Source organism: Delphinus delphis, chromosome 10 (genome assembly GCF_949987515.2).
Source record: "Delphinus delphis chromosome 10, mDelDel1.2, whole genome shotgun sequence".
Taxonomy (NCBI): Eukaryota; Metazoa; Chordata; class Mammalia; order Artiodactyla; family Delphinidae; genus Delphinus; species Delphinus delphis.
Window position 1 is genome coordinate 16,427,497 of NC_082692.2, and position 20,634 is coordinate 16,448,130.

Sequence of the window (20,634 nt, forward strand, 5' to 3'; positions counted from 1 at the left end):
TCATGTCATCTGCAAACAGTGACAGTTTTACTTCTTTTTTTCTAATTTGGATTCCTTTTAGTTCCTTTTCTTCTCTGATTGCTGTGGTGAAACTTCCAAAACTATGTGAATAATAGCAGTGAGAGTGGGCAACCTGGTCTTGTTCCTGATCTTAGTGGGAATGGTTTCAGTTTTTCACCAGTGAGAATGATGTTGGCTGTGGGTTTGTCATATATGGCCTTTATTATGTTGAGGTAAGTTCCCACTATGCCTATTTTCTAGAGAGTTTTTATCATAAATGGATGTTGAATTTTGTCTAAAGCTTGTTCTGCATCTATTGAGATGATCATATGGTTTTCCTCCTTCAATTTGTTAATATGGTGTATCACATTGATTGATTTGCGTATATTGAAGAATCCTTGCATTCCTGGGATAAACCCCACTTGCTCATGTTGTATGATCCTTTTAATATGTTGTTGGATTCGGTTTGCTAGTATTTTGTAGAGGAGTTTTAGATCTATGTTCATCAGTAATATTGGCCTGTAGTTTTCTTTGTTTGTGACATCTCTTTCTGGTTCTGGTATCAGGGTGATCGTGGCCTCATAGAATGAGTTTGGAAATGTTCCTCCCTCTGCTATATTTTGGAAGAGTTTGAGAAGGATAGGTGTTAGCTCTTCTCTAAATGTTTGATAGAATTTGCCTGTGAAGTTGCCTGTGAAGCCCTCTGGTCCTCGGCTTTTGTTTGTTGGAAGATTTTTAATCACAGTTTCAATTTCAGTGCTTGTGACTGGTCTGTTTATATTTCTGTTTCTTCCTGGTTCAGTCTCGGAAGGTTGTGCTTTTCTAAGAATTTGTCCATTTCTTCCATGTTGTCCATTTTATTGGCATATAGTTGCTTGTAGTAATCTCTCATGATCCTTTGTATTTATGCAGTGTCAGTTGCTACTTCTCCTTTTTCATTTCTAATTCTATTGATTTGAGTCTTCTCCCTTTTTTTCTTGATAAGTCTGGCTAATGCTTTATCAATTTTATCTTCTCAAAGCACCAGCTTTTAGTTTTATTGATCTTTGCTATTGTTTCCTTCATTTCTTCTTCATTTATTTCAGATCTGATCTTTATGATTTCTTTCCTTCTGCTAACTTTGGTGTTTTTTGGTTCTTCTTTCCCTAATTGCTTTAGGTTAGGTTGTTTATTTGAGATGTTTCTTGTTTCTTGAGGTAGGATTGTATTGCTATGAACTTCCCTCTCTGCTTTTGCTGCATCCTATAGGTTTTGGGCTGTCATGTTTTCATTGTCATTTGTTTCTAGGTATTTTTGGATTTCCTCTTCAATTTCTTCAGTGACCACTTGGTTATTTAGTAGCGTATAGTTTAGCCTCCATATGTTTTGTTTTTTACAGTTTTTTTTCTGTAATTGATATCTAGTCTCATATAGCATTGTGGTTGGAAAAGATACTTGATATGATTTCAATTTTCTTAAATTTACCGAGGCTTGATTTGTGACCCAAGATATGATATATCCTGGAGACTGTTCTATGAGCACTTGAGAAGAAAGTTTATTCTCTTGTTTTTGGATGGAATGTCCTATAAATATCAATTAAATACATCTTGTTTAATGTGTCATTTAAAGCCTGTGTTTCCTTATTTATTTTGATTTTGGTTCATCTGTCCATTGTTGAAAATGGGGTGTTAAAGTCCCCTACTATGATTGTGTTACTGTAGATTTCACCTTTTATGGTTGTTAGCATTTGCCTTATGTATTGAGGTTCTCCTATGTTGGGTGCATAAATATTTACAATTGTTACATCTTCTTGGTTTGATACCTTGATCATTATATAGTGTCCTCCTTTGTCTCATGTAATAGTGTTTATTTTGAAGTCTGTTTTGTCTGATATGAGAATTGCTACTCCAGCTTTATTTTGGTTTCCATTTGCATGGAATATCTTTTTCCATCCCCTCACTTTTGATCTGTGTGTGTCCCTTGGTTTGAAGTGGGTCTCTTGTAGACAGCGTATATACAGGTCTTGTTTTTTTATCCATTCAGCCAGTCTCTCTCTTTTGGTTGGAGCATTTAATCCATTTACATTTAAGGTAATTATCAATATGTATGTTCCTATTCCCATTTTCTTAATTGTTTGGGGTTTGTTATTGTAGGTGTTTTCCTTCTCTTGTGTTTCCTGCCTAGAGAAGTTCCTTTAGCATTTGTTGAAAAGCTGGTTTGGTGGTGCTGAATTTTCTTAGCTTTTGCTGTCTGTAAAGGTTTTAATTTCTCCCTCGAATCTGAATGAGATCCTTGCTGGGTAGAGTAATATTGGTTGTAGGTTTTTCCCTTTCATCACTTTAAATATGTCCTGCCAGTCCCTTCTGGCTTGCAGAGTTTCTGCTGAAAGATCAGCTGTTAACATTATGGGGATTCCCTTGTGTGTTATTTGTTGCTTTTCCCTTGCTGCTTTTAATATTTTTTCTTTGTATTTAATTTTTGATAGTTTGATTAATATGTGTCTTGGCGTGTTTCTCCTTGGATTTATCCTCTGTAGGACTCTCTGTGCTTCCTGGACTTGATTGACTGTTTCCTTTCCCATATTAGGGAAGTTTTCAACTATAATCTCTTCATATATTTTCTCAGTCCCTTTCTTTTTCTCTTCTTCTGGGATCCCTATAATTAGAATGTTTGTGCATTTAATGTTGTCCCAGAGGTCTCTGAGACTGTCTTCAATTCTTTTCATTCTTTTTTCTTTATTCTGCTCTGCGGTAGTTATTTCCATTATTTTATCTTCCAGGTCACTTATCCATTCTTCTGCCTCAGTTATTCTGCTATTGATCACTTCTAGAGTATTTTTAATTTCATTTATTGTGTTGTTCATCATTGTTTGTTTGCTCTGTAGTTCTTCTAGGTCCTTGTTAAACGTTTCTTGTATTTTCTCCATTCTGTTTCCAAGATTTTGGATCATCTTTACTATCATTACTCTGAGTTCTTTTTCAGGTAGACTGCCTATTTCCTCTTCATTTGTTTGGTCTGTTAGGTTTTTCCATTGCTCCTTCATCTGTTATGTGTTTCTCTGTCTTCTCATTTTGCTTAACTTACTGTGTTTGGGGTGTCCTTTTCACGGGCTGCAGGTTCGTAGTTCCCGTTGTTTTTGGTGTCTGCCCACAGTGATAAGGTTGGTTCAGTGGGTTGTGTAGGCTTCCTGGTGGAGGGGACTGGTGCCTGTGTTCTGGTGGATGAGGCTGGATCTTGTCTTTCTGGTGAGCAGGTCCACATCCGGTGGTGTGTTTTGGGGTGTCTGTGGCCTTAGTATGATTTCAGGCAGCCTCTCTGCTAATGGGTGGGGTTGTGTTCCTGTCTTGCTCGTTGTTTGGCACGTGGTGTCCAGCACTGTAGCTTGCTGGTTGTTGAGTTTAGCTGGATCTTAGCATTGAGTTGGAGATCTCTGGGAGAGCTCTTGCTGATTGATATTACATGTGGCCGGGGGGGTGTCTCTCCAATGTCCTGAACTCGGCTCTCTCACCTCAGAGGCTCAGGCCTGACCAAGACCATGTCCGCCACACAACTTTTGGCAAGTCTGAGGTCTTCTGCCAGCATTCAGTAGGTCTTCTTAGTTATTCCAATGTAGATGTATGTTTGATGTATTTGTGGGGAGCAAGCTGATCTCCACGTCTTACGTCTCTACCATCTTGAAGGTCCTCTCTCTTCACACTCTTCAGTTTTGAAATGTTCCATACTCACAGATCAATCAAGGGGAATCTTAAGGGCAGATTTAGGGAAATCTTCCATTACTCCTGTTGCTAGAGGATCCACATTTCATCTGGAAAGGGCATAAATCTGGCAATGTCACTTCACACCTAGCCTATCCACCTGTTTTTCCTTTGTGCTTAGTCTGTTTCATTTTCTCATAGCGGGCCCTGTGCAGAGGCCTTGCCCCTGGCCCTTCAGAGCAGAGATGCTTGTGAAACGGCTGAGCCGACACCTGAGCTTGGTATGTGAGCTGAAGCTCCTCACAGATCACTCAACTAAGATGGTGCAGGCCGTGTGCAGAGACACTGTGTATGCCTGGAATTCACTTTTGAGGAAGACCTTTAGGACCAGAAAACGTTAATCATAAAAATATTCTGTTCTTGTAAATATTTAAGTTCTATTTGTTCTTCATTCTGTAGTTGAGTTCAGTGGCCAAAATAACACAATCTTTTGGCTTTTAAAATTTTCTTTACCCTTTAAACTATTCTGTAGCTCTTTAAGTTTGTCATGGAATCTAGATAAATTTCTGTCCATCAACATGATCAGCTCGTATTAGTCTTTTCTGAGAACAGGTACTGCATTACAGGTATGTATCCTTTCATATCCTTTTATATATGTGTACTATTTGGACTGCTGGGAGTTGAGCCTCTTGTGCTTTCTTTTAATAATAAGGTAACATCTCTCCCCACATCCTACTGAAATACCAGAGAGTCCTTTCACAGATGCAGCCGTCTGTATTCTCTCTAGGAGTGTTTAAAAAACGCGTATATGGAGTAGAACACACTGGTATTAAGAGGATAAACTTAATCTGTTGCATTGAGGCGTATTGCAGATTTTGGAGCCTGGGGAGTCAGATACCTTGTTTTCAGAAAGCGTGTCATCATTTTGTGGTGTTTAATTTGCTTTTAGCTTTCCATTGTTTCCAAATTCTTAAGGAAGTATGGAAATAAACAATTTTTATGTGATTATGACCTTCAAAAAGAAATAAACAGGTTGTTTTTATTTAGCAGCAACATTATCAATTTATGCCAACAACAGTTTTTCTGAGTATGACTGTAATCACAGATGTCAGGATGCTCTGGAAATACTGTCTCTTTGTTAACTCTTATTATTCAAGCACTAAAAAAAATCATTTTAAATTTAATTGATTTATGGGTAATTGGTCCATCTGAACTTACGTGTAAGCGGAAAGTCTTACTTCTAAGTAAAAGATAGTTTTTATTCACTTGCCATGCTATCCAATGATCACTATAGGGTAATAAGGAACTTTGAGTAAGATTGCTTAGAAGTTAAGATACTATGCAACAAACATTGCAACATTCAAGCTACATTTTCATATTTTCCAAAGAAAATTCATTTTGATATTTCCTTATTGCCTAATGCAGAACGTTGTACACTGCTGTGTACACTCCGTGTGTGTGTGTGTATGCGTGTGCATACATGTATGTTTATATATACCTTTGTGGGGCCAAGGAAGAGGTGCTTGTCAAATGTTAGCTAAATTAAACTTAATTAGTCATCTTTACTAAACACAATCTTATTAAATTGATTCATGGAACCAAAGTTTATTGAGTGCTTCCTATGTGCTAAGCACTATAATAGGTCCTAGGCATATGTGTATTAGGAAGATTTTTGCATCTCTGCCCAGAAGATGCTTGCATCCTATCAGGCGACACAATTAAACCAATAATTATAACACATTGTATTACAGAATTTTGTACAAGATGCTTGGAAGCACAGGAGAGGAGCATCTGAATTAGTCTGGTTGGTCAGGAAAGTTTCCTGGAAGAGGTATTCATTATGCAAGAAGAGTGAAAGGCATTTTAGACAGAGGGAACAGCAAATGACAAAGCATAGAGTTCTGACTATGGTGTCGTCCAGTGTTAGGTTTGCCTGCAGTAGTGGTTGTGTTGTGAGAATGTAAGGGAGAATGTTTTTGATCTTAGAAGCTATATGCTAACATATTTGGAGGTAAAGTGCCCTAATGTCTGCAACTAATTCTCAGATGGTTCAGGAAAAAAAACAAACAAACTTGTATTTGTGGATGTGGAGAGAGTGCTCACAAATGTGACAAAATATTACTCCTGGGTTTAGGTGAAAGAGGTACAGGGATTCGTTGTACTACTCTTGAAACTTTTCTTGAAATTTAGCACTGTTCAAATAAAAAGGCGGGGGGCTTCCCTGGGGGCACAGTGGTTACGAATCCGCCTACTAATGCAGGGGACACAGGTTCAAGCCCTGGTCCGGAAAGATCCCACATACTGTGGAGCAACTAAGCCCGTGTGCACAACTACTGAGCCTGTGCTCTGGAGCCCACAAGCCACAACTGCTGAAGCCCATGTGCCACAGCTACTGAAGCCCATGCACCTAGAGCCTGTGCTCCTCAACAAGAGAAATCACCACAATGAGAAGCCTGCACAGCGCAACGAAGAGTAGCCCCTGCTCACCGCAACTAGAGAAAGCCCGTGCGCAGCAACGAAGACCCAATGCAGCCAAAAATAAATTAATTAAAAAAATTAATTAAATTAATTAAAAAAATAAAAATTAAATTAATTAAAAAAATAAAAAATATTAAGAGGAAAAGAAAACCCTTCAGGTCACTAATAAACTTTTTTCAAAAGTTTAAAAAAGTAGTATAAACATGATATAATTGAAGATTACCTAATTAATAACTGTCTTCTATGGTGGCCTATTAATTGGGTATTTATCAGTGATAGATCATTATTCTATAAAAGATAGCCTTGACTGGATCTGCTGTGATGCTATCTTTAATAAAATAGTTATTTAAGTCCTTTTTTATCTAAATGGGAAACATAAGACCACTGAGTATCTAATAACAGGATCAGAAGGGACCAAAGGAGTTATATTGTCTAATTCACTATTAAATGAATAAGCTAAATAGGTAGAAGGCTACCTGTGTATATTATTACTTAGAAACATTGCCATTGAAGAAATTTCCATGACCTTTCAAATGCTTAAACAGAGGGTCATATTCATTTGTGAATTGTCTAAGATTATTTTTTTGAGAAGAAAGAGCCCATAAAAATCTAGTTAATATACACTGTGACCCTTAAAAGAGAGAATGGGGGGCTTCCCTGGTGGCGCAGTGGTTGAGAGTCCGCCTGCCGATGCAGGGGACACTGGTTCGTGCCCCGGTCCTGGAAGATCCCACATGCCGCGGAGCGGCTGGGCCCGTGAGCCATAGCTACTGGGCCTGCGTGTCCGGAGCCTGTGCTCCACGGCGGGAGAGGCCACAACAGTGAGAGGCCCGCGTACCACAAAAAAAAAAAAAAAAAAAAAAAAAAAAAAAAAGAGAGAATGGGGAATTAAGAGCAGAGAATGTAATGCATATTAAATAAACATTACAGATAATGTATAATTCATATTCTTTATTGGCTATAGAAGAAAATGGATAATGAAGGCTGGGATGGATGGTGGTGAAAGACTAGGGGATGGAATTGTGGGAGGAGGGAAAGGCAAGGCTAGTAGTGGAGAGCACAAGATAGAGGAAGAGAGAGAACACATCTTCTGAGGAAGAAAGATATAGCAGACTTCGAGGTGATTTTTTTTTTTAATTGAAGTATAGTTGGTTTACAGTGTTACGTTAGTTTCTGGTATATAGCAAAGTAATTCGGTTATACATATATATGTGTGAGAGTGTATTCTTTTTTCATATTCTTTTCCATTATGGTTTATTGTGGGATATTGAATATAGTTCCCTGTGCTATACAGTAAGACCTGGTTGTTTATCTATTTTATATATAGTAGTTTGATTCTGCTAATCCCAAACTCCTATTTTATCCCTCCCCACTGCCTTGCCCCTTTGGTAACCATAAGTTTGTTCTCTCTGTCTGTGAGTCTGTTTTGTTGTGTAAATAAGCTCATTTGTGTCATATTTTAGATTTCACATATAAATGATATCATATGGTATTTGTCTTTCTGTCTGACTTACTTCACTTAGTATGATAATCTCTGGGTCCATCCATGCTGCTGCAAATGGCATTATTTAGCTCTTTTTTCATGACTGAGTAATATTCCATCATGTATGTTTATGTACCACATCTTATCCATTTATCTGTCAAACATTTAGATTGCTTCCACATCTTGGCTATTGTAAATAGTGCTGCTATGAACATAGGGGTGCATGTATCTTCGAATTATAGTTTTCTCTGGATATACATCCAGGAGTGGGATTGCTGGGACATATGGCAACTCTATTTTTAGTTTTTTGAGAAACCTTCATTCTGTTTTCCATAGTGGCTGTACCAGTTTACATTCCCACCAACAGGGTAGGAGGATTCCCTTTTCTGCACATGAGGTGATTTTTTAAATAATTATGTTTAATTGATGTAGATTTTCTTACCATCTAGTGTTTTTTAACTATTGATCCAATTAATCACTGTTTACAGTTTTATATTTTTATAATCTCTATTTTTAGAGACTCTACTCATATGGAATAATTAAAACAATTTATTATGATGGAAATTTTCCCCAGTGATAAAGCAAAAGCTACCAGAGAAATATCACTTCTCTGACCAGATAAAATCAATCTTCACCCATACTTTAATTTGTTACAATGAAGCTCATACACAGGAAGAGTTATAGTGAGTCATAATCTTTTGAACTTGAGTTTTGGCAAAGTTTGGTTTTTCAGAAAGGATTTTCTTTGTTGTGAGACTATTTTACTGAGAATATGATCTTTCTTTTATTATTAACCTTTTATGTCTTCTTTATGTTTTCCATCCTCTGTCATCTCACATTACTATGAAGCAGAGATCAGAATGCAGCTGTTGTAGCTGCTCTCTATTCAGGGAAAAGTAGTGTTAGAACTGTAGGCTGATCTGTAATTACTTGGGTAAAATGATAATGGATTCCAGTAACTTAACTTTTTGAAGCGTTTTCCTCTGTAAGATGTATTTCATTTCTTCCTAGTGTTTGCTTTTTTTTCAACCAAAATTAACACAACAAAAGGATGACAGATGATCTTATGAACCTAACGTTCATTAGAAAAGTCAGATACACTGAATAATTTAAGGAACATGAACAGAAGTCAGGTAGATGAACAGTTTTAGGAAAAAGTAAGATTCCTCCTCGGATGTTTAAAAAAAGCCTCACTCCTGTCTCCTGAATCCCCCCCACCTCACTCCTGTCTCCTGAGTCCCCCCCACCTCACTCCTGTCTCCTGAACCCCCACCACCTCACTCCTGTCTCCTGAACCCCCCCACCTCACTCCTGTCTCCTGAATCCCCCCCACCTCACTCCTGTCTCCTGAATCCCCCCCACCTCACTCCTGTCTCCTGAATCCCCCCCCACCTCCTTTTTTTGCATGTATTTATTACAGGCATGGGAGTTTTTACTGGGCATTCACTTCTCTTATCTCAATTCTTCCTGCCTGCTTCTCTTTTTTATTTTCATGTGTTTGTTTTTCTGACATGTATTAGTCAAAATCCATGTTACAGTGTAGATGGGGGTCTATCTCATTGGGGTTGACATCATACCCACGTCAAGCCAGTTCAGTTCGCCCTTGATCTCGGTTTCTAAGGCTGTGTTCTCCAGTACCCATCCGCCTCCACGTCACCACTGATAGGGATGTATATGAAGTTCCCAGGATGTCTGTCAAGTGTCCCCTCACCGGCGCCTGAGTAATAGCCAGTCTTAGATCTCAGAAGTTTAATGATGAATCTGTATCTGTCATGAGCTGGAAGAGCTGCAGGGCACATAGTAGGTAAGGGCTTAATAAATGTTTGATGGATGAATAAAGAAATGAATGTGCAAAGGAATGTAGCTCATAACTGGAGTCCTTAAGGAATGAAGCTGTTTAGGCAAGCACTTCTGTCCATAAGTATAGCCAATTAAGAGTGCAGCTCAAAGCATGCCTGTGTGTCCCAGTATCCATTAGTGATTACAGACGGCAGCCTTCGGTTTCCCTGGTGAATTCATATGCAAGCTGACCTGACAGGCACTGCTTGCACTATGAATAATCACAGGACTTCGGGATTCCACACTGAGCTTCACCTTTACTATGAAACGGCTTTCTGTGGCCTAACTGTGGGAGGGATCAGCTCTCATTAGAATGAACGCTTGAAATATAACCTTACAAACCTGAACTTTCTCACGTTAAGAGCAAAATCATCTTTGACAAATTTTTGGATTGAACTGGCAAGGCACAGTTCTTCTCAAGTCCAAGGATTTCACATTTTGCACATGTTTTCTTATTTCATTGTGTTTTAAACCAGGTTGCTATTATAGAGAGCATTTTAGCAGCCTTGATCTTGGAGACATCAAGACCATTATTCCTGTTGTTGCTGATGTAGTGTTACAGCTGCTTCCTCTTCATGTGATTTAATTTGAAGCTTCAGCCCACCAGGGGGCTGTTGGTCCCCACCTATGCAGCTTGAAGAGCTGGATGCTGTTTTCTGCATGGCTGTTATTCCCATTCCTATTCATAGCGATTTTTCCCCTTCTATATTCATCTAGCAACAGCAAGGCACTGTTCCAGGAACTCGCTCTCTCTACATAAGGCGTAACATGGAACCATTTGGATGGAAAAATTATAAATTAAAATTATTCTGTTCATTTAAAAATATTCATATTGTGTTGCTCAGATGCCAGTAACTGGAAAATCATGGATAATGTCCTGTTTTTATAACCTCTTTCAGAGTGTTTTAAAATCCATTTATGTTGTTACTTAGCCATCTCTTTCCTGGAGTGGATTTTGTGATAAGATTTTTTTAAAAAAGGTTGTATGAGTCCAGTGTCTGATGGCATATGTAATATTAAAATACAGATAATACCACTAATTGCAACCGGTTTTTTTCAGTAGAAAAATATTTACTCCATGTACAGAGAATATTTATAAAACTACAGAGCTACAAAGGTAGCCTGTGGACATGCCAGATTATTTACTTTGAGGATAAAACTTTTTATTAAATGATTAAAACTAAGCAAAGGTTTATTAATTTCTGAAACTACATATTTAAATGAAGAAAGCCCATATATATTCATAACATTATTGATTTTCAAATACTCAAAACATCTCTAACTTTTAAAATGGAGCTGTTTTTTGATGTCTCCTGTTCTTTAATTTTGGGAAACTCATTTTATTTCTATCCTTGTATTTTCCATGCTGTCTGGGTGTGGGTGAGGACGTGCTTGTCTCAGAAAGATAGTAAAGTGGGGAAAAGGGAACATGTTTTTATGGAGGTTGGCTAGTTTGTTGATAAAGTAAATATATCTCTTCTTCTAAAGGAAGGAATAGTGACTGGAGATGTTAGCTTCATGTATTGATACATTTTTCCACCTCTGTGGAACATGTTAAAGAGAGTGAAGATCTTTCCTTTTTGCTTCTTTGTTCTGTAAGTTTTAAGTTCACATTCACATAGAAGCTGTGTGTTCTATTTGTTGTCTCTCTTGGCTAGGAATATTTAGATGTATTTTTGAAATTATTCTGTTCTGTCAACTAAAGACAATTTAAAATTTTAATTTTAAGACTCTTCCTAGAAACTTCTACTTTTGGTTCAGGCTGTCTTTGTGTGCCTTGTGTGTGTGTTGAGGTTCTTCAGAAGCAACAAATCACGTTAGCATGAACAAATTTCACAGGCCCATTTCACTGTTTATTTTAGCCTTGTGAATCATTTGGCCTTTTAAAACAGGCTAATCCTTTAGGTGAATATGCCTTCAGAAAGATTCTGTGTGCCCTGAAAACTTGGGTGGCGCTTGCTAACTCTGCTTTATTTATTTTAAGTAATACTAGGTGATCCAGAAGTATTTCCTTTCAATTTCTGGTAGAATGTTATTGCAGGCCGGTACTATTGGAAGTCAGGATTCTTTATAACAACAACAACATGGAAACATAGATACATTTTTATAAAGTCTGATTGATGGAAAATAGGATGCAACCTGTTCTATTTTTAGTAAACAGCTTTTTCAACACAGATGCTTAGTGGATACAGTAGCCAACTTCTTTGAATGCAGCCATATAATGCACTCTGTTCTTAATTGAATTAAGAAAACAAATTAGCATGGTTACTACAGGAGAAATGGGTACCTCATAATTAATAATTTGTGAGTCAAACTTTAACAGCACTTGACATTTTCCTTGGGTCGGTGACAGACTGATGAGTGAGTTCACTGCTGATAGTACCTATTTCGTGGAGTGACTGTTTCAGTTCCGGGGCTTTTGCTATTCAATAAACTAGGTATTGTCTGTGATGGGACTAAAGCTTTAGTCTTGATCAAAGTGCTTTGGAGGAAGCATGGTTGAACTGATTGGCTGTGAATGTTAATCACTCCATAGGACGCACTGGTAATTTACAGCATTGTTGTAACTCTCTGGTGTTCATAAAATGAACTTAATGACCCAGTGCCACCATGGGATAAGCTGCTTTTTCTCTGCAATTGAATACCCGGGCTGCCTGCATATCAGTGTTGAGAAATACTGCATTAAAAAGAGTGAGCAGCTGTATGATGAAGGAAACGGCTCTGCAACAGATTTGTTAATTATCTCCTTTGATTCACAGAGGGTGTTTGTGAAATATGGTTGACCAGTGAAGACACAGGGGCTTATGGCAGAGACATTGGCACCAGTCTGCCCGCACTGCTGTGGAAGCTGGTTGAAGTGATTCCGGAGGGAGCAATGCTGAGGCTTGGCATGACAAATCCGCCCTATATTTTAGAGCATCTAGAGGTAAGGAAAAGCGCCCCATTTCCGTGCTGACACAGAGACGAACCAATCCAGACAACGTGGCAGCCTCAGCGCCATCACATGAGTGTCATTTAAAATCACTTTCACATTTTTTTTGTGTGGTCCCACGTTACCAAGAATGAATCGGGAATTTCAAGTCCCTTCTTTGTCAGTCTTCACATCTTGTTTCTGCTTCCTCACCATTAATTAATGTTGCCTAGATTTTCCAGTATTTGCCATCTTGTCCCAGTTCTTTGTTTCTTCCTTACAGCCCTTCAGTTTTCCAATGCATAAGTTTGCCTCAGTTCCTCTGTCTGTAACCCTTGTGTATTTCAGGACTGCTACCACGTTGCATTGATTTTGCAACCAACTGTGAACATTGCATTATCTGAACTGCTGTTAGCCCTACCAGTGAGGATACTGTGCAGTGGAGTTTAAGGATGTTTTAAATTTGATTCTTTTGTCTGGCAATAGTTAGGGGAAAAATGAAATCCAGGAGACGTAGAGCTTTGTAGTCTTCCACTTGATTCTCTTGTGGTCACTGTGAAAAAAGGAGTTACGATAATGCAAGATCCCTGGTTTTGTTTTTATACCTTCCATGGATGAACAGAGTGCCTACCCTCAAGTAGCTTACTACTAAACTAGGAAAATGGACGTGTGTACAAGTAACTGTGGTACTTGATGGCAAATGATACAGTAAATATGAGCAAAGAATATGGACAAGGGAGCAACCATGTAAATGAAAAAGTACATGCTGGGATCCATGATTATTATTTGAGAAATAAGATTATGCTGTTAGGTCCATAGTTAAGAATAAGAAATCTAATAAGTGCTGTTGGAGAGTCATGTGCAAAGTACAGAAACAACTCACTTATGTTTTTATCAGTTGTACAGAAAAATGACATTTCAGAATTCTAAAAGTTAGCAAGTGTAGTGGCTGAAATTCAAGGTGAATGAATATTCAAAGATTATTTCTGTTGATTTGATTTGAGGCCTATACTTGTTGAGGTTGTTGTTGAAAAGCCACCCTGCTCTCAGCAACCTATTTTAGAAATTCTGAAAACAGAGTGGATCGCAATCTGATCATTAATTATAAATATCTAATGAAGAAATTTCGCGATTTCAATTTTGTTATTCACATTTTCCCAACCAGATCTTTTTAGTAAAGGTGTGTGATTTATATGTTAACTTTGGTACTTTGGACAGTGTGTGACTATTATGATTTGCTATTTAAAAGTAAGCCACAGGCATGTCAGTTTTTACTTAACCCTTTGACGTGGCACTTGAAAAAGCCAGTGATTCTCTGTAAAAATCAAGTCTGCTAAGAGCTATAGCAGTCTTGCTATGTTTGCAGTAAATGTGAGGCGTCCATCATGAAGATCAGGAGATGTGCTGCATATATGGTGGGTAGGAAGAGAAGTAAGCCCTGCCAATATACAGCTGGTAGCACCCCAGTTTCTTTGGATTTAAAAAATCTTATCAAATTTCAAGAGAACGTTAGTAGCTAGAGTCAGAGCAGTTCAGGTGGGGCTACAGTCAGAGCAGTTCAGGTGGGGAGTAAACACAAGGGGAAAAAAATCACGTATTGGCTCTGTGATGAGAAACCTAATATCTCTTGGAATAAACTCAACCCTTTAATTAATTGCAAGTTGCAGAAACCAGTGTCGCGTTTATAGCAAACCCTCATGCTCAGCATCTAAAATAGTGCTAGAGTTGTTGATCTCCGAATAGATGCTCCAGAAGAGCTGCTAAAAATCAACAGAGGACGGTAAATGTAGCTTTACGCTTTACCTGGAAGAACACAGGTGTTTAGTTCATAGATTGTACTTAGAGTGATAGCAAGTTACAATTGTCATAAAATTACCTTTTAAAAATTCTTGCTTTTTTGGGCTTCCCTGGTGGTACAGTGGTTGAGAGTCCGCCTGACAATGCAGGGGACACGGGTTCGTGCCCCGGTCCGGGAGGATCCCACATGCCGCGGAGTGGCTGGGCCCGTGAGCCTTGGCCGCTGAGCCTGTGCGTCCGGAGCCTGTGCTACGCAGTGGGAGAGGCCACAACAGTGAGAGGCCCGTGTACCGCAAAAAAAAAAAAAAAAAAATTCTTGCTTTAAGATATCTATAATGTTGGCCTTCCCTCCTACATTCTCATTTTCATGAGGCGAGGACCTTGTCACGTCTGTGTGTTGATCTACCCCACCCACTAGTGGCTCAATAAATGAATGAATAAAAGATGAATAAAGGAAGAGCCTTTTTCATGAAATAAATTGTAGAGCCCACTCTACCATCTTGAACTTTGAAGTCGTCTGGCCAGAAGAGGCAGCACAAGATGACAAAGTAAATGAGCTTCAAGTGTGAGAGTTTGTCCCAAAGAAAGCCACCCATTCCCCTCCACTTGATATGCAGGGAGTAATTCCATCCTGTGGTTCCACAGCAAAGGAGAGAGCAGGCCAGAGGAAACAGAAGCAAAGGAGACAAACAGACAAAGATGTGCTAGAACGAGAAAACCCAAGCATCTGGAAGCAAGAGCTTTTCAAGTCTTCCTCTGTCACTTTGACAAGACCTGCACACCTTGGTGGTGGTTCTCATCCTTCTCTGAGTGGCAGAGCTTCAAGCTCGCAGTGTCCTACAAACACATCCTTCTGTAACAGAAAAGGTATCTGAGCTCCACAGGCATCACTGGCTTCCAAGTGTGAAAAAGGACATTAGGGAAGAGAGCCAACCCCATGGAGCCTAACCCCGCACCCACAATGCATTGTATTTCCCCATTTTCCTCTCACTAAGCTGAGACTGCTCTGAAGAAGTTACTTGACTTACCTAAAGTGCTGAAGAAAATTCATCAATGAGAAAAAAAAAAGAAGAGGGAAAAGCTGAAAACGGGGGGAAAAATAACACCAGTGAATGACAGGTGATGATTTTTTTTTTAACTGCCAGGATAGAAGGAAGCCACTCTTGAAAACGTGCTCTGATGGTTTAATACACTTACGGTGAGGGTTTCTGGCGAATTGTATTGGTAGGACCCAGCCTCCTTGTGTTTCTGGAAGATGCTTCACGCTACAGACTTTAATTATCGAGCACTTCACGGGGCTGTTTTCCTTCCTCTTGGTTATGTTCACTTCACATTCACCTGACTCTTGAGATTTTTCTCTTAAACTCTTTTACCAGTTTTTTTTTAATTGCACAGTTTAAAGGGGAAATCATTTAAAGGAAAATACCAACGTTTCTATCATTATTTAAGCGTATGGTGTGGAAAAATAGGTCTGTTGAAAATACATTTTATTAAATTTTCCAAGGGACAGAAGATATCACACTTAACGTAGGATGCACATCTAACTTTTAATTGAGAGTCTAACATTATGTGTGGCACTTTATATAGTAGATATTGAATAAATGTGTAATGAATAAAAGGAAAGGAGGGAGAATTCTTAATCCCTAACAGGCAAAGTCAAGTATCTAATTGGAATACCTACAAACCCTATTTTTAACTTGTCACTGCCCTAAAAAACCATATGGGATTCATTTTAAATGATGACATAAGTGTCAAAGATATCTCAAACATATCTATATATATGTATACCATATATATATGGTGGGAAAACACCCTGGAATTGAAGAAACATAATTATAAGCTTATGTAATACTTATTAAATTTGGATATGAGGTAGAAACAATAGATAAAACAGTAGATTAAAAAATGTTTTACCTCATCTTAGGTCTGTAATACCTCTTCATTACCCATAGAATAAAGATAAGCTCTTTATCATGACATACGGGGTCCTTAAGACGCTTCCTCCACTATATCCCTGTTTGCTCTTCCCTTTGCTACCCTTATGAGGCCTCCTGTGTAGCCTATATATTTTTTAACCATTTTATACTCCTGCTATTTTTACTTTAACTTTTTCCCGTTTCATACTTACCACATGATGACAGTTGTTAGTATTGAGTTAATCAGATACACTAATATTTGCTACTATTGGGTTGGCCAAAATGTCCGTTTGGGCTTTTCCGTTAAAAAAACGGGTTCTTAATGGAAATACATATGTTGACTAATATATATGTTGACTAATATATTGCCCCTATAGTGGCACATAAGAGGTATTTTCCCTCTATGTCTGCTTTCCTGTTGATGTCGCTAAGATAATAACACTGGCGTATTCCTGTTTAATGAACTCTGACCTTCTAGGTGGAGCAGCTTGTGAATTTGATTACTCTTGAAACTACATTGCTTAGTTTTTCCCTCTGCGTTGTAGGTAGCCCACAGCTAAGGTATTAATTCAGACTGAACATAACACATATGAACCCAGCCAGGTGTGATGTGGCCAGTGACAGTGATGCAATGGCTACTGGTACCTGGGCACCAGAAGACACTGGTAACATTATTCAACACTGCCTAATAATAATCATAATAACATCAGTACAATTTATTGGGCGTTTATTAGTTTCTAGAAACCATACTACTTGCTATACACACATTATCTCTTTTCCTTCTTACAATAAGCTAGCTATATAGATAACATTATCCTTATTTTATTTATTGAGAAGCCAAGTCTTAGAAAGCTTTAATAATTGGCCAAATTACATAACTAATTAGCAGCTGAATGGGTTTCTAATCTTGTCTGACTCTAAAATGCTCTCTGCTATACTGAATCTTCCATAAAGCCAGCTCAGGTATTTCCTAGATTCCTTCCATGCTCTGTCAGACACTGTCCAGCCTATCTCTGTGGGCACTCATCATGGTGCATCATTACTTATTTACACGTAAATTCAACAAAACTGTTACCATCTGTAGGAAGAGGCTGTATTGTTTGTCTCTGCATTTCAGTGCCTGTGATGACATGCACTTAATAAATGTGCATGGAATGATGTGCTGGCTCTAAGTTTAGCTGTTCTTTGACTGCATGTCTTATACATACTGAGGTGCCTTCATATCTGGGCTGAGCATCTAGTTTTGGAAGAGTTTGTGGATGGTTGTCATATGTGTTTCTCACTTATGAGTCACACTTTTGTGCAGAATTACTAGATGGTGGAGGAGAATCCATCTAAGGGATATGCTTTATTATTTGCTCTGCTAAGATACTGTAGTGACAGATAGTATCTTTAGGGCCACCTAGAGCAAATGAGCTCATTATATGATTATTGAGTTTGTAGATTATCTAGGCTTTTAGCTTCTTTCTTCTTCTTCCTGCTTCTTAGCTTTCACTGCTTTTTATAGTCTCCATCAGAGAAGTCAGCAGTGGATGGTCAAGGAGAAATTAAAATCAGGCAATTTGTCTTGTCTTTCATTTTATGGGTTGGCTGGTAGGGAAAAGATATTAAAGCTGTTGACCAGAAAGGGATATGGGAATTATCTGTGGATTTTATTTATCTAAGCTATTCTGGTTCTCCTTGTGTTATGAATAATTTAAAATAACTGTTATCTTCCTTGAAAATGCCTGTGTGTCTTAAAGTCATATCAGAATTTTAGTGCATCACTTACAGCCTGGAACAGAGAGGGCAAGTTGATTAATTTGGAGTGCAAATGCTTGTTATTAAGGACTGTTCCTACATTCAAATTATAAATAAAGCAAATTGGTTATTTTAAAATTTCTATTACTCTGTAAAATATTGCTGAGAATATTGACACTCATATTCACATTGATATGCTACATTTTATTCAGCTTGAATTAAAATGTATAAGTTCTTTAAAGATTTATATTTAGTATATTTCTGTTACTTATATGTGTTACATTGTGTAAGGTTAATCATAGTGGTATTTTAAATGTTCCGTCTGTTTTTGGTTGAGAAATCTTTTAGTCACTACAAGTCAGTTTCCTGCTACCCTTGATTTTTGTATATTTACTTCTATTTAAATGACCTTATGTTCCAATCTAATAGTACATTTAGCAAAATTAATTTATCTGGTAAGACAGTAGATATATGTCAAGGACTTTTGCTGCATGGTAATTTATGAACATTAATAGTATGTTTGTCTTGGCAGACTTCTGAAAAATGCCTCATAGTTTCAAAATAATAGCAAACACAATACCTGCTGTGCTTATGTTTCATCAGAGCAATACAGAATTTCCAAATTGAAGTCAACAGTTCACATGTGTCTTTAAACTTTTTTTTTTCCTTAAGGGTTATACTTTCCAGAATAATAGAAAAATATGCAAATAGATTTTGTGCTGTTGTATACAAACTATTTCACCCTTTTGGTGAATAGAAGGACATGCTCAGTGATTCGTTTTGAGCAATGAAATGGAAAGGAAAAATCCTTTATTTCTGCCATCCACGTACTATAGCTTTTGCAACTTGTCAGTGTGGTTTGTGTGACTGTTGGTACCCCATTTCTTACTGATTAGAATCATCAGCACTTTATTTCATTCTTAACCTGGCATTTGTGAATAGATTTCAAGAGGTCAGTGAAACCTCTAAAACTGGAGACCAAAGCTTGTGCCTATCTGAAAATTTAGGGGGAGGAAACCATCAAATATTAAAAGGATTCATATACTTAATAAAAAGCTTATCAGGCCTAATTATGAGAGCTGAGGGCAGCCCCCCTGGAATGGAATGGGGGTTATGCCCCAGCCCTATGTGCCAAATGACTTGACTCCTTGTGACAAACCATGAAATTTAAATGCTCCTCCACATAAGCATGATTGTGGGCTCTACCCCACATTCCACCTCTGCTCCTCCTTGGAGGGATCCGGATCTGAGCACCAGCAAAGCTTCAGTCTGGCCCTTCTACCAAAACATTTGCACCTCTGCGCCTACTTGTATCTCACCCCTTTCCATCCTGTGATCCTCACTTGTTCCCTCTTCAGGCTTCAGCTCCTAACCCCAGCCCTGCCCAAGAAGCCTCAGCTTTTCTTGAATCCAACAGCTCCTCAGAAAAACTTCCATAGCTTCTTGCTTATGACTACTGAGCTTCAGTTTGTAACGTTCTGTCTGGGTGATTAAGCCTCAGGGTAACATGCAGGCCAGAGGACCCAGAAAAGAAATGAGCTCTTAAATAGATAGACTTGATCTCAACAAATAACTCTTTGTTGCTGTCCTCACAGCCACAGACTCATCAGTTTCATCAGGAATTTTATTTTTTGCTTATCATCTCAGGTATGTTTTCGGGGGAAAATGAACTATTTTGTGCATGAAAGTTTCTCATGTTGAAAATATTGGGTTTCTCTGTCTTTTGGGGGAGAACAATGGAAAATGCCTTGTTTTAAGATTCTGTTTATATGGCCAGCAATAATTTATACAGAGACCCACCTTGTGGGCCTCCCTGCTGCCCTCAGTTACAATTTCTGAATTACCAGATAGCATGGTTGGGAGTCTAGATCCAGCAGAGGAATATAAGTAGTCAAATTGGCTTTGGTTATCATAATACGATTTAATCCACTTTGTGATAAAAACTATCTGAACTTTGCAACCACTAATATCATCATTTTATCTCTTGCTATTGGCCTAAGTTTTTTACCAGTGAAATCCAGAGACATACCGATATTCATTGCCAAAAGAGATGATCATTTCCTGAAACAAAAAGAATGTAGGGACATAGGGATAAAATACGGGTCAAGATGATAAGTAAAGAGGCCTCAGCAAATGCTTTATAAAGAAACTGGTGTCATAGTCAAACATCTGGAACCATGTCTGTGTCTGTGTGTGTGTCTGTGTCTGTGTGTGTGTGCACATGCGTGTGTGTGTGTATATATATATATATTGGGTTGGCCAAAAGATTCATTTAGTTTTTTCTGTAAGAAAAAAACTTGGCTCTAGTAGCACTTAGTTTTCTTTAACTTCATCCTAAACAATTTTGTTAGATTGTATGTGACAGCTGTCATATCAGCGTGCATTAAAAAAAGACATCAAAATTGGTGAATTTTTAAAAATTTGTTTATATTTTGGCTGCATTGGGTCTTCGTTGCTGCCTGCGGGCTTACTCTAGTTGCAGCGAGCGGGGTCTATTCTTCGTTGCGGTGCACAGGCTTCTCATTGTGGTGGCTTCTCTTGTTGCAGAGCATGGTCTCTAGGTGCATGGGCTTCAGCAGTTGTGGCACGCAGGCTCAGTAGTTGTGGCTCACGGGCTCTAGAGTGCAGGCTCAGTAGTTGTGGCGCACGGGCTTAGTTGCTCCTCAGCATGTGGGATCTTCCCAGACCAGGGCTCAGACCCGTGTCCCCTGCATTGGCAGCCGGATTCTTAACCACTGCGCCACCAGGGAAGTCCAAAATTGGTGAATTTTTGTGTAGCCATTTTAATATTGAGGA

At 38.4% G+C, this 20,634-nt stretch overlaps 1 protein-coding gene across 4 annotated transcripts in view; it reads left to right on the plus strand.

Annotated features, from left to right (window-relative positions):
- CDKAL1 (CDK5 regulatory subunit associated protein 1 like 1) overlaps positions 1-20,634 on the plus strand; it is a 654,211-nt gene that overhangs the window by 371,299 nt on the left and 262,278 nt on the right. For all 4 annotated transcript variants that reach the window (XM_060023566.1, XM_060023563.1, XM_060023565.1 and 1 more), the window contains one exon: positions 12,234-12,400. In XM_060023566.1, the coding sequence (XP_059879549.1) occupies positions 12,234-12,400 (167 nt within the window). The remainder of the gene's footprint in view (positions 1-12,233; positions 12,401-20,634) is intronic.